Source organism: Labrus bergylta, chromosome 7 (genome assembly GCF_963930695.1).
Source record: "Labrus bergylta chromosome 7, fLabBer1.1, whole genome shotgun sequence".
Lineage (NCBI taxonomy): Eukaryota > Metazoa > Chordata > Actinopteri > Labriformes > Labridae > Labrus > Labrus bergylta.
In genome coordinates, this window is record NC_089201.1 from 31673167 (window position 1) to 31687019 (window position 13853).

A 13853-nucleotide genomic window follows, 5' to 3' on the forward strand; every position below is an offset into this window, starting at 1 on the left:
AAACCTGCTCTAAAGTCATGGTGCAGTATTTCCATGCTATTTAAAGGCTCCATTAGTAAGATGGTGAGATGCACAGACACAGACAGGTTCACATTGTTCTTCCACAAGGCTCGTAACACACACAGGGACAGATTACACACAGCACACCTGTGAGACACTGCAGTTCATCCAGGTGGAAATAACTCTTTAAGGTGTGTTTAATGTCTGCTGTTATTTCTGTCCCAAAAGGCAGAGAAAATCAGAAACTGCTGCTGCTAGATTTAAACACAGTTTACATGAATCAACAGTAAACACATCACTCAACTGTCTGTGACATGATGATGCCTTCAAGGACTCTCAGTAAACACATCACTCAACTGTCTGTGACGTGATGATGCCTTCAAGGACTCTCAGTAAACACGTCACTCAACTGTCTGTGACGTGATGATGCCTTCAAGGACTCTCGGTAAACACGTCACTCAACTGTCTGTGACGTGATGATGCCTTCAAGGACTCTCAGTAAACACATCACTCAACTGTCTGTGACGTGATGATGCCTTCAAGGACTCTCAGTAAACACGTCACTCAACTGTCTGTGACATGATGATGATGATGCCTTCAAGGACTCTCAGTAAACACGTCACTCAACTGTCTCTGATATGATGATGCCTTCAAGGACTCTCAGTAAACACGTCACTCAACTGTCTGTGACATGATGATGCCTTCAAGGACTCTCAGTAAACACGTCACTCAACTGTCTGTGACATGATGATGCCTTCAAGGACTCTCAGGAAACACATCACTCAACTGTCTGTGACATGATGATGATGCCTTCAAGGACTCTCAGTAAACACATCACTCAACTGTCTCTGACATGATGATGCCTTCAAGGACACTCAGTAAACACATCACTCAACTGTCTGTGACATAATGATGCCTTCAAGGACTCTCAGTAAACACGTCACTCAACTGTCTGTGACATGATGATGCCTTCAAGGACTCTCAGTAAACACGTCACTCAACTGTCTGTGACATGATGATGCCTTCAAGGACTCTCAGTAAACACGTCACTCAACTGTCTCTGACATGATGATGCCTTCAAGGACTCTCAGGAAACACATCACTCAACTGTCTGTGACATGATGATGATGCCTTCAAGGACTCTCAGTAAACACATCACTCAACTGTCTCTGACATGATGATGCCTTCAAGGACACTCAGTAAACACATCACTCAACTGTCTGTGACATGATGATGCCTTCAAGGACTCTCAGTAAACACATCATTCAACTGTCTGTGACATGATGATGCCTTCAAGGACTCTCTGTAAACACATCACTCAACTGTCTGTGACATGATGATGATGCCTTCAAGGACACTCAGTAAACACATCACTCAACTGTCTGTGACATGATGATGATGCCTTCAAGGACACTCAGTAAACACATCACTCAACTGTCTGTGACATGATGATGATGCCTTCAAGGACACTCAGTAAACACATCACTCAACTGTCTGTGACATGATGATGATGCCTTCAAGGACACTCAGTAAACACATCACTCAACTGTCTGTGACGTGACGATGCCTCAAGGACTCTCGGTAAACACGTGACGATGCCTTCAAGGACTCTCGGTAAGCACGTCACTCAACTGTCTGTGACACGATGATGCCTTCAAGGACTCTCAGTAAACACATTACTCAACTGTCTCTGACACGATGATGCCTTCAAGGACTCTCTGTCCCTTTCAGCTTCAAGTCACCAACACGAGTGACCACGAGAGCTGAAAGGTGGTGTGCTACTTTCCACGCCCACTTCACTTCTGAGCAGGACTGAAGTCCCTGCTGCTCTTCATACTGGATGTTCTGTATCACTGATAATCAGAATAATCATGATAACGATGATATTATATGATCAGAACAATCATGAAGTCTCTCTCAGAGTCTAATCTCTCATTTATCTCTTTTTATATCAACAGCTGGAGGAGGAGTCTTTAAAGAGAGGATCCTGCTGATCACAGAGCTGGAAGCAGCAGCTGGTGTGTTGGTGAGTCTTTAACTGGGCTGTGTTACTGGGAGACTGACGGACCAATCACAGCGCAGATGACTCTCAGTGCTGCAGTCTGAGCTGCTCTGAGATCAGCTCCACCGTCACACACAGGACCATGACCTCGGACATTTTTCTATTCTCATATTCTGAATTTAAACTGCTTCATGACTCAACGACCGAAGATGAACTCTTTGATTTGGATATAAATGTTTCTGTTGCAGCGCCACCCTGTGGACATGTGTAGTGGTGCAGGTTATTCATTGACTCATATTCACAGATAACAGTAGAAGTTGATTCCACCTGTGCAAGTTAAAGTGTGAAGTTTTGCTTTTAACCACGAGTCGTTGGTCGTCTGATAATAAATCAGTCGTCTCTTTGTTGGATCAAAACAAAGAGGAGGCTTCACTGAGTTTTTAAAAGAACTACAAACAGGATGTCTGGATCCAGGTGCAGAGTCAGCACCTGAATATTTGATGTAATATGAGATGATATAAAAAGAGCTGAATAACATGCAGACTCAATCATTGATATTCATTCATCATGTCAGGGTAACAACGGACACGTTATCAAACTATCTTTATTTTTAACTTCTGATGTTTATTACACTTTGATGTTTGAACCTTCTGTTTTTATTATCTCAGGATTTTAAATAGAAATAAATTCAATCTGTGGAGGGTTTTATTTGAATAATAATTCATGTTTAGGTTCTGTTGCTGCTATCACTGCTTTCTGCCAGCAGGTGTCACTGTTTCCACAGTTTTCTCCCAGACTGATCGATCTGAAGAGATTATTTCTCTGTCTGCTCTCTGTAATTTTCTTCTCCGCTTGTATTTGAAATAAAACTTTGTTTTCCACAAAGATCCACACATTTGTCCTTCTCCCCCCTCACCTGACTCTTACTCTTTATTTCAATCAGTAAAGGTGCGGTCTCTGTTAGTGAAAGTGTTCTGAGACAGACTCACATTTCATTCAGCTCCACAGTGTGATATTGTCCACACAAACATGCTGCTTCTACACAGAATTAGAGTAGAATGTGGTATTAAATAAATATAGTAAATTGTATAAATATATCTGATTTTTAAAGATTGTAAAATTATTTATTTCTTTGCTTCAAACTGGGGGAGGCTTTCACATGATCACGTCTTAAGGACTCACATAGCACTGACACAGGTTCACCACCAGGGGGAGCTGCAGCATTACGCTCTCTATAATGAAGCATCCAGTTGAACGTGATTGCAGAGAAACAAAAGATAATGGGCCTCATTCACTAACAGATATGTGCTTAAACCGTGTGTACGAACGTTTGAAGCACAAAATCAGGGGGCTCATCTATCAACAGTGTGTGAGCACGGATCTGTGAGTAATGAGTGTGTAAGAACATTCCCACACAAAGAGTGGAATTTATCAACTTGTTCTTTTACTTAGAAATGTGTGTAAATATAAGCAGAGCTCTGAGCATGCTTACACACAGAATCTAGAGGTAGAACATTGAAACTACAAATAAAAAGCACCACGAGTGTCACAGCACGCCAGAATCCATCTCAACCTAGATGCATGTTCCCAGTTTTTTGAAATTCAAAACACAAAATAAGTGATTTTGTGTGGTTTGAAACAGACCCGTTGCCTAATTGGTGTGAAAACCTTAAAAAGTCGTCTGTGACAGGCGTTACTTTGAAATGTTACATCATGGCTGGTTTTGCATTATTAGATGATTTGGTGAAGCGTGCGCTCTGCAGTAAGTTCAAAAGAGCGCACTGATCCGTTTGGTCCAGCTTGTTCTGTTGGGAGAGCGTCACTGTTTGATTAATCCCCCAGAGAGAGCTGTGCCCCCGACCACGCTGTAAATGTTCAAGGGTGAAATTGTGGAGCAGATACTTCTGGCTTTTGTGCCGTGATGCGTTGTTATTTTTTGCACTGAACTTATTATCAAACTTCATCTTGGTGTTTTCTCCTCTGACCTGTCACCTTCTCTCATGCAGCATTTGTTCTTTTGTTAGTAACTTCCACTAAGTGAAAAGACTAATCATTTATCTGGGTCACTTAGCGCGAGAGTTACTAACCTTATTTTATCTCTTTATTTATTTATCTATTTATTTATTTCCCTTTTTTATTCAACCTCTTCCACTTCCATTCCTGTTGTTATGAAGCTCCTTTTCTTTTTATTACAAAAAAGTAATAAATGTAATGAGATGTCTTGTAGGAATGGATTGGGGAGCTGATGTTGCTGCCTTAAAATATATATATGTGGCGTTAATTAGAACTAGGATTGAGTATGGGAGTGTGGTATATGGATCTGCAGCAAAGACAACACTTGCAAAGTTAGAAATGATTCAGGCACAGGCTCTTAGGATATGTATTGGGGCAGTGAAATCATCTCCAATATGTGCACTTCAGGTAGAAGTAGGAGAGATGCCACTATGTTTAAGGAGGAAACAGCTATTAGCTAATTATTGGCTGAACTTGAGAGGACATGGAGATAGTCACCCAACAAAATCAGTGTTAAAGGATTGCTGGGAAAAAGAGAGAACAATTAAGTCCAGTTTTGGATGGATAGGGGATAGAGTGGCGAGAGATATGGGAGTGTATGACAAGGATATCAGTCCAACTGTTTTATGGCCACCAGTTCCAATGTGGATGCTTGAGACAGCTGAAGTAGACTTGGAGTTACTAAAGATAAAGGAAAGGAAAAGAAATGTTGATTTAGTGAGTGAATTCTATGAACACATAGAACAGAGATATGGAGATCATGTACAAGTATTCACAGATGGATCTAAAGACCCTGTGACAAATGCAACAGGATCAGCTGCGTTTATCCCAAAAGGTTCAAGGTTGAAGTAGTGAAGAGAACGTCAGATTTCCTGAACATGTACACAGTAGAGTTGTACGCCATTTTAGTTGCATTAGAATGTGTTGAGCAAATGAAAGGAAGGAAAGTGCTGATATGCAGTGATTCAGTCAGCGCTTTATACAGTATTCAATCAGGATCATCTCACAGTCGTCAAGATGTATTATATGAAATCATATTTACACATTCCCAGGTGGTTAAACAGGGGACAGATGTGATGTTCATGTGGGTTCCAGCACATTCAGGTATAGCAGGAAATGAAAAGGTGGACAGGTTGGCAAAGGAAGCTGTAAAGAAAGAGAGGATTGATATTAACATCAAATGATCTCAGTCAGAGGGGAAACGAGTCACATGGAGTAAAATCAAACAGGAATGGCAACAATATCGGAACAATCAGACAAAGGGAAGACATTTATATTCAATTCAGAGGGAAATAGATAAAGTAAAATACAGAGGGAGCAACAGAAGAGAGGAGGTCGTAATGTCCAGGTTAAGAATCAGTCACAGTCATTTAAATAGCTCTCTACATATCACTGGAAAACATTCATCTGGTCTTTGTGAGATATGCAATCTAGCAGAAACAGTTGAACATGTAGTTATTAAATGTAGACAGTATGTAGCACATAGACAGAACATGATGTCAGAAATGGAGAGAGAGGGATTCGTAAGAAGAGATGTAAAAAGTATTTTGGAGTGTGGGGAGAGAGGGAGAGGACGAAGATGCTTGTTTAAATCTCTCTTGAGAACAGGTTTATTGAGGAGGATTTAGGAATGTGAGTAATAATTAAATCCAGCAGATGGCAGTAATGCAACTTTTTGGATGCCAGCCAACGAAGAAGAAAGTTGTGCGTTTTCATTTCTTATCGGGTTTTAAGATGTTAAAAAACGACAGAAGGTGACAGAGACATAAGAAGGGCTCTGACGAGTAGCTCCGTGGCTAACTGGTCATGTTTGGACTCTTTAAGTCCTCTACATGGAGCAGGTGTGTTAAAGGGTCGTTCACAGCATTCAGACGGAGGTGTGTGTCTCACAGCCGCAGATTTATCGGTGAAAACACGGAGGTGGTCGGAGAGCAGAGCCTCACCCCGGAGCTCAGACTGAGGCTGTTCACTCCCAGCTGCAGATTCTGGACGGAGAGACCCGAACTGTGGCCCTACGAGGACCCGTACTGGGCGATCTACTGGCCCGGAGGACAGGCGCTGTCACGGTGAGATCTCTAATATACCTGTTTCATTCACCTTTCACCTCTTTAGTAGTGACGTCACTAACAGCTGTTGGTGCACAGCTGCTTTACATCCCCGTTGTAAATCATTCAAACGACAAATGTCAAAGTTACTGGAAAATGATATGTACACTTTGAATTGTACAAAAATCTAGGTAACACTTTACAGGTCCGCAAATTTTGTCGTAATTAGGTGATAATTAGACAAACTTTTTTTTGATTTCATTGAAATTACCCCTGAATTTCATGACAATTGAGTGAAAATTAGCACGTAACCTCTTTGAAATAATGCCCGATCTTAATTGTAAGCAAGTCCTAATTGGTAAGTAACTGTTTTTTCCAATTTCTTTGAAATTACCCCCAAATTTCATGGTAAGTAGGTGACAATTATCAAATCATTTATTTGAAATGAAATCACAATTCACCACAAAATGATCACCGAGAAATTATATTCTGCTATTTCCAGAGAAGCAGGTGATAAATAGCTGCTCATTTCTTGAATACATTTCCAGTAAAGTAATATGAAGTTAGGTCCATGGTTTCCTCTAATTAGAATTACCTTGGAAATCTAAACGAAATAAATGTATTTATGAGCGCCCGCGTCTGCAGCGGCGCGTCTCGGTGTGATCGCGGCCTCAGAGGGCAGAACAAACACCTAGCTGTGGGAGTGTCACCCACCTGGGGGAGGGGCTACTGCCCTTTGTGATGTCATGAAGGGAACATCTCCAAACGGCCTGTTTGAGCACACATTTTCTGAAAAGTGGAGCAGGCAGAAGACGGAGAGGATGGACTTTTCTCATCATTGGGGGGTTTGTAGACGGACTAGAGACACATGTTAGAGTTAGAGGAACATGGGGGAGTGGGTTTAGCAGAATATGTGACCTTTAAAGTCGATAAATATGGTGTTAAAATATGAACTTTAATGCAGTTAAAATGAACAATGATTGTGGTGTTTCTCCTCACTCTGATTATATTTTCTCTTCTTTGCTGCTACGTCCACGTCCGTCATATTCGCCGGTTTGAATCTCGTCCAATCACTGAACTGTATCCACTCCTCCACTCACCTGTGCGCTGTCATTGTCTGGAGGAAACTGTAGTGACTTTTTGTATCAAATTTGGACCCAGATTAAACCTACATCCGAACCCAATGAAGCCGCAACATTTTGAAGTTCTGAATCTATTTTCTGTTTTCTTCACGGTGTAATTGTAGTCCTTAAAGTTTGCAAAGTCCTCTTCAGAGACCGGACCTGGAGGCCAAAGAACATGAGCACAGGAAGCTGTATTCATGGAGTCATAAAGCAGTGAGCCCTTCAACTGAAGAGACTAAAACAGACAAAGATTACAGTATGTATGGCTTTGCAGGGGCGTGGGGACAAGCTTCTTCACGCCCTCTTTTCACCATCTGATCTGTTCAACTTCATCTTTATTGGTAACTTTAAGGATTCACCTTTCTGTATTGCTGTACTGAACTTTCTTTCACCCTCCCCTGAGGGCTCCTTCCTGTGTGCTCTGCTAAATGCATTTTTACCCTGAGGCGCAGTTTCAGTTTATTAAGATACAGTTTACTGAGATACATATGATTATGCAGCATGACTACTTGACATAAATGTTGATTATTAGAGAATATAAGGTACATGCATACAGATGAGACACTACAAAACACACCAGCTCCGCCCAGAAACATCCTGAGTCAACCAGAACAAAGCAGAACAGTAAAATCCAGTGAGAGGACAGAGTCTCTGCAGACCCAGTCACCACCACACATGTACGGAGGCCCAGAAGGGACAATGGAGCAGCTTTAGGAGAAGTCTGTATTTTATTTAGAAAAGATACCGACTCTATCTTTAATGAAGTTTTAATGAAATAAGATGATAATGATGATTTGTCCAATGAGACCACGCCTCCCAAACCGAGAATGAAGTCATAAAGACGTGTTGGACGTGACACCATGAAGTTCGGACCAACTACAGGTTGATTTATTTTTTGAAATGTGCATGTGTCTTGGCTCAGTAGGAGACGTCTTAATAACGATATAATAGCAAAAGTCCTGAGTCAATTGTTCAGCTGGTTCCCTCGTCTTCTCTATTGTTCTCACTAAACTCTCTGAGCTCCAGTGTTTGACTTCAGGACTTCAGCGGCTGCTCAGTGCAGATCTTTAGTGTTGTCAGGAGGTCCAGGACCTTAGCCACCTTTTAGTGAAGGACTTCTAACACATCAGACGCCTGGGACAAAGGCTCACTGTCATTTAAAGATTAGTTTGAGCAGTCGCTTCAATACGTTGAAATTATGCAACAAAGACATTAAGATAAAGGGGTGGCGATGGCCTAGTGGTTAGCTCGAGGGCCACAATGTGCAGAGACCGTAGGTTTGATTCCGACCTGTGGGACGGAGCAGGAAGTGACTCTGGCGTCTCGTTGGTTTCACAAACCTAAACAGCTGTTTTGTTTGTTTCTGTCTCTGTGTTCAGGTTTCTCCTGGACCACCCCGCAGTGTGTCGGGGTCAGACCGTTCTGGATCTGGGCAGCGGCTGCGGAGCCTCCGCCATCGCCGCCATTCTGTGCGGTGCCGCTCATGTAGTGGCTAACGACATCGACCCTAGTAAGCATTCATTCATCTCTTACTCTACTGTGTTATTTACTCACATCATGACATCACAGCATGGACACATTTTCAGGCTCTTATTTTGATAGGAACATTAAAACATTCGCTGTATGTCGTCAACGGGTGGAAGGTTTTTCTCTCGTGTGGTTGGCTGAGGTCTCAGATGGTTGACGCAAGAAGTCAAAAAGCTGTGATGGAGCTCAACATTATTTCATTTTAACGTATGAAATTTTGGGCGATTCAGGGGCGGCTGTGGCTCGGTTGGTAGAGTCGGTCGTCTCTCAACCGGAAGGTTTGGGGGTTCAATCCCGAGCTCCTGCAGCCAGATCTCCGACGTGTCCTTGGGCAAGACGCTGAACCCTGAATTGCTCTCGCTGCTTCATCAGTGGCGTATGTGTGTCTATGAAAGGGATTAGTTATTTCTGATGGTCTCTTTACTCAGCAGTCTCTACCATCAGGGTGTGAATGTGTAGGTGTCACCTGCGGTGTAAAAAGCGCTTTGAGTCTTCAGAAGACCAGAAAAGCGCTTTACAAGCTCAATCCATTTATCATTGAGCTGCAACATTGCTGCATTTTTCATTTGGTTCGGTTTGCTTTCAGACTGCACTTTGTCAAACTAAGCAGAAACCTCCGGTCTTTAAAAATGAAGCCGATGCTGAGGTGCAAAATCCTGCAGTTCATCGAGTGTCCACTAAAGGCTGCATCCTTGTGCAGATCTGTAAGAAATGAAAAGTGAAGCTTTGTCAGGTCTGTCCTCCATGGAGGCCGGGTCGATCGTTTGTGATGCGTTTCAGGAATGCAGGGAATCTAACAATCATCAGCTTTTGTGACAGAGTCGAGCAGATCTGTGGCTGTAAATGAGTTTTTATCTAGAACAGACTTTTTTACTGCATGTATCTGGTTCTTAAGACAAACAAATCATTGTCAGAATCCCGTCTGTGGGAGGTGGTCCTCAGTGCAGATAATGTTCTGCCTGCTGTCAGTATCATGGGGACTTTAAATGAACTACAAACAGAAACCAGAAGACCTTTCCATTGAAAGTTTCTTGTTTTTTAGAAAAATGAATTAAAATGTTCTAAAATATCAGCGTCTCTATGCAATTTGACCAGAATTCAACTTTAATAATTTAAAAAAGTCTCCAGTAAAATCTGCTGAAACTTCTCAGGGGTACAGCCAGGGACACGAGGAACAAGAATCCATTGAAAGTTTCTTGTTTGCTAGCATTGTCTCTTCAAATATAATACTGCGTTGTTAAGTGTAAAAAATGGACCTTAACATGATATTAAATGTTTAACCGTTGAAGCGGTAGCTCACAGTGGGTGTGATTAACCTTGTTAAAGACTACACTTAATATTGGCGTGGCACGATCACGGACTGTCATACCAGCTCCATCATGGCTGAAAATGTCCTGGAAAAGTCCTGGAAAATGATCCCTGGAAAAGAGTGTGAACCCTGTATATAGACTGCTGTGATTAAAAGAAACACATGAACACCATGATTCCTTGAAGCCTAACCCTGTGACGTGTTAACCCGCCTGTTTGTGTTCCAGTGGCAGCCGTGGCAACGCACATGAACAGTGAGCTGAACGGCCTGCAGCCTCCTGTGTGTCTCACCCACAACATCATCGGTTCACCGCCCGCCGCCTTCCACCTGATCCTGCTGGGCGACATGTTCTACGACCAGTCCCTCGCCACCAGCCTGCACAGCTGGTTGAACCGCTGCATGGAGACCCACGGCACCAAAGTCCTGATCGGAGATCCAGGAAGAGCTCAGTTTGAGGAGCACGCCATCCGACGCCTCCTGAGGCCGCTGGCTCAGTTTGAGCTGCCCGACAGTGTGAGAGAGGAGAACTACGGCCTGAGCTGCAGCGGCGTCTGGAGCTACACACCTGAACTCTGAACACCTGAGAAAATTATTCTTGAAGAAAACATGGACTGTGTGAGGTTGAGAGGACTCTGTTTTATTTGAAAGTCACACAAACAAGGAAGGTTGGTACATTTCCCAATCTGAATGATCACTTCTTTTAGATATTTGAATGATCAGCTGTATCAAAACAACTCCCTCTCTTCTGTCTGTGTTCAGGAGAGGAAGCATGGCGCCGTGCTGCTGCTGCTCCGGTAGCCTGGTTAGCAGGGCGGGGCGATATGACCTCAAATCAATATCACGCTTAAAGGCAGGGTTGGTCATTTTCTAAAAGTAGCCTGATGTTGAAAGTAGCATTCCCTCAGTGCTGCGTCTGCAGTCAGGAGCAGTCCTCCTCAAATGATTTCCATGTTTTCAGGAGTGCAGATGTAAAAACGGCTGTGATGTCTGCTTTCAGTTTGACAACTACACACACTCACAATGTGTGTTTCATATTTCATTTTGAATTGATCCTTTATGAATCACTCTGTTTAATAAACATGAACACACACATGAACAAACAGGATCCTGTGGACATGCATTAATGGAGAGGTCTCAGAGTGAGGGGGCGGCCCACAGCGAGCGCTCCAGAGCAGTTTTGGGGTTCAGTGCCTTGCTCAAGGGCAGCAGTGCTCAGGAAGTGGACTGGCACCTCTCCAGCTACCAGGCCAGGGACTTGAACCGGCGACCCTCTACCGCAACTGCCGCCCCCATTTCAATCAAAGACAAACACAATTCTATGTGAGATGGATATACTTGTATCTTCAAACACACACACACTCTTTGTTCACACACAGGAGGCAGAGAGCACCTCCGTACCAGCAGTGGATTATCTCAGGAATGGTTTTTATTCATTCATTCATTTAATGAGGTGCAATAGCATGACAAACTGGTGACATATACATGACAAATAAGGCACAGAAAAAACAAACAGACAAGGTCAGGACAGCAACGACAAAATACAATAAGAAAAGAAAGACAGCAAAAATACTGAGACATCAACAGACAGACTACAACTGATCTTTCTTTGTTCCAGCCCGCCCCTCGGTGACCTCTACCCTACAGTAGTTTATATCTGAATGCCTTACAGACCAGTTTCTCTCTCTTTAGAGATCAAACCTGAACAGGAGTGTGACCCGGCCGGGGCTACGTGTGAATCTGGCTCCAGCAGAGTCATCAGGCTGCTCACTTTGAAGCAGCTGGATAAGAGCTCGGCTGCTGTTTGGATCAAGCTTTGAATCTTTGTCCAGCAGGTGGCGCCATCAGTTTTATTTTTCAGACAAGTGAGCAGACTGAAAACAGGAACTGTAATGTATTATTACTACTCAACGTTTTCACATGTAGGTGGCTCTGACTGCTGCGTTCAGGGACATAATAATAATCAGTGAGGACGTTCATGTCCTGCTCTGAATCGTCTTCAAGAAATATTCAAATGTTTAATATTATTTATAGATTATATTCAAGCATACTGAGACCTGTCTTCTGTTGTAAGGATATTATTTAGTCTATAATGTGTCAGAATATAAGTAAATATGACATAGATTGACCAACTAAACAGGATGTTTCTCAGTTTTGACGTTGAGCCCCCGAGAGGTTTACTGCACATTTAAGTCTTGCTGTTGGGAAATAAAACTTACAGATAAGATCAATAAAAAACAAATTGGATAATTTGAAACAAGAGTACAAATGTTTGGATTCTGCTGATTGTTCCAAATGTTCTGGTGTTGGCGGTGATGGAGTTGAAATCTGAAAGTTCATGCAAAGATAATAATCATATTTCTATAAAACAGCTGTGACATGGATCACATGTTAGTGTTAAAGTCTTTAAAGGTCTGATTAGTCTCCTTCATGGAGCTTCAGTACAGATAGGCCTACTTTGACTTTACTGGAATACTTTGATTTGTCAGAGAGGAATTTCAGTCAGGAGTTTGAACTTCTGCTGGATCTCCTTCACACACCCTCATCTTCTTCCTATCTTTTATTTATTCAAAGATATATGCATGTAATGAATTAAAAAAATTCCATTATTCCTCCAAAGTCTGTAACCTCATGACCAGCTGCCTGAAGAGCCCCAACATGCTGTAGTTCCTCCATTTTCCTGATAATATTAACTGATCAATCAACTGTAATCACCAATAAACAACATCAGACTATAGAAAGCATTTAAAAAGGTGATACTGTTATTTAGTAATGTGGTAAATGGTCACTATTCCTCCTTTACAAATAAAGTAACAAGAGTCATGGTGCTTCAGTAATCATCAATCAGTCAATCAATTTTTATTTGTATAGCGTTAACTCATAACAAGTGTTATCTCAAGACACAGGAAAAAGCAGGTAAAATACCTTACTCTTTGTCTGTTAACACTACAAAAGAGCAGGTAAAAAGACCTTACTCATTGTTATGTTACAAAAAGCAGGTAAAAGACCTTACTCATTGTTATGTTACAAAGAGCAGGTAAAAGACCTTACTTATTGTTATGTTACAAAGACCCGGCCTATCCATCATGAACACTTTAGCAAAGCAGCAAAAGTTACAGTGGTAAGAAAAAACTGTCTTATTAAAAGGCAGAAATCTGTTCTGGCGGGCCGTCAACCAACGATCTTCAGGAGCCTAAGAGAGCTCAAGAGTTCCCAGGAAAGTAGGTGGTTAGTGACTGAGCTTAACAGATAGATACATGCAGTAATATGATGTACTGTATATACAGAGAGAGAGAGGAGCTCAAGGTGCCAGTTCCCCCAGTAGTCTAAGCCTATAGCAGCATAACTAAGAGCTGGTCTACACCAGCACCAGCCCTAACTATAAGATTTATCCCCGCTGAAAGACGATTCCAGAGGAGAGGAGCCTGATAACTGAAGGCTTTACCTCCCATAGTACACTTAGAGACTGTAGGTACCACCAGTAGGCCTGCACTCTGGGACCGTAATGTTCTTGAGGGGCAGTACGGCACTAGTAGCTCCTTAAGATAAGATGGTGCCTGGCCATTTAGAGCTTTGTAAGTGAGAAGAAGGATCTTGAATTCTATTCTAGACTGTATAGGGAGCCAGTGCAGAGAAGCCAACACAGGAGTAATGTGGTCCCTTCTCCTAGTTCTAGTCAGTACATGAGCTGCAGCGTTCTGGACCAGTTGAAGAGTCTTTAGAGACTTACCAGAGCACCCTGACAAAAGAGAGTTACAATAATCCAATCTGGAGGTAACAAATGCATGAACTAGTTTTTCTGCATCATTTTGTGACAGGATATTCCTGATCTTGGA

The 13853-nt window shown here is 42.4% G+C and overlaps 2 protein-coding genes and 1 long non-coding RNA gene across 3 annotated transcripts in view; all 3 read left to right on the plus strand.

Moving 5' to 3' along the window:
* LOC136179635 (uncharacterized) overlaps nt 1-2893 on the plus strand; it is a 4921-nt gene extending 2028 nt beyond the window's left edge. Inside the window, exon 2 of the long non-coding RNA XR_010666608.1 lies at nt 1959-2893. This is a non-coding gene — a long non-coding RNA (uncharacterized lncRNA). The remainder of the gene's footprint in view (nt 1-1958) is intronic.
* The window catches only part of LOC136179606 (NLR family CARD domain-containing protein 3-like), a 360535-nt gene that overhangs the window by 36092 nt on the left and 310590 nt on the right, over nt 1-13853 (plus strand). The gene's annotated exons all lie outside the window — the stretch shown is intronic.
* On the plus strand, nt 10253-11318 carry LOC136179740 (electron transfer flavoprotein beta subunit lysine methyltransferase-like). Its single transcript, XM_065957397.1, has one exon. It carries the CDS (start codon nt 10267-10269, stop codon nt 10594-10596), a length of 330 nt encoding a protein of 109 aa, XP_065813469.1. The 5' UTR covers nt 10253-10266; the 3' UTR covers nt 10597-11318.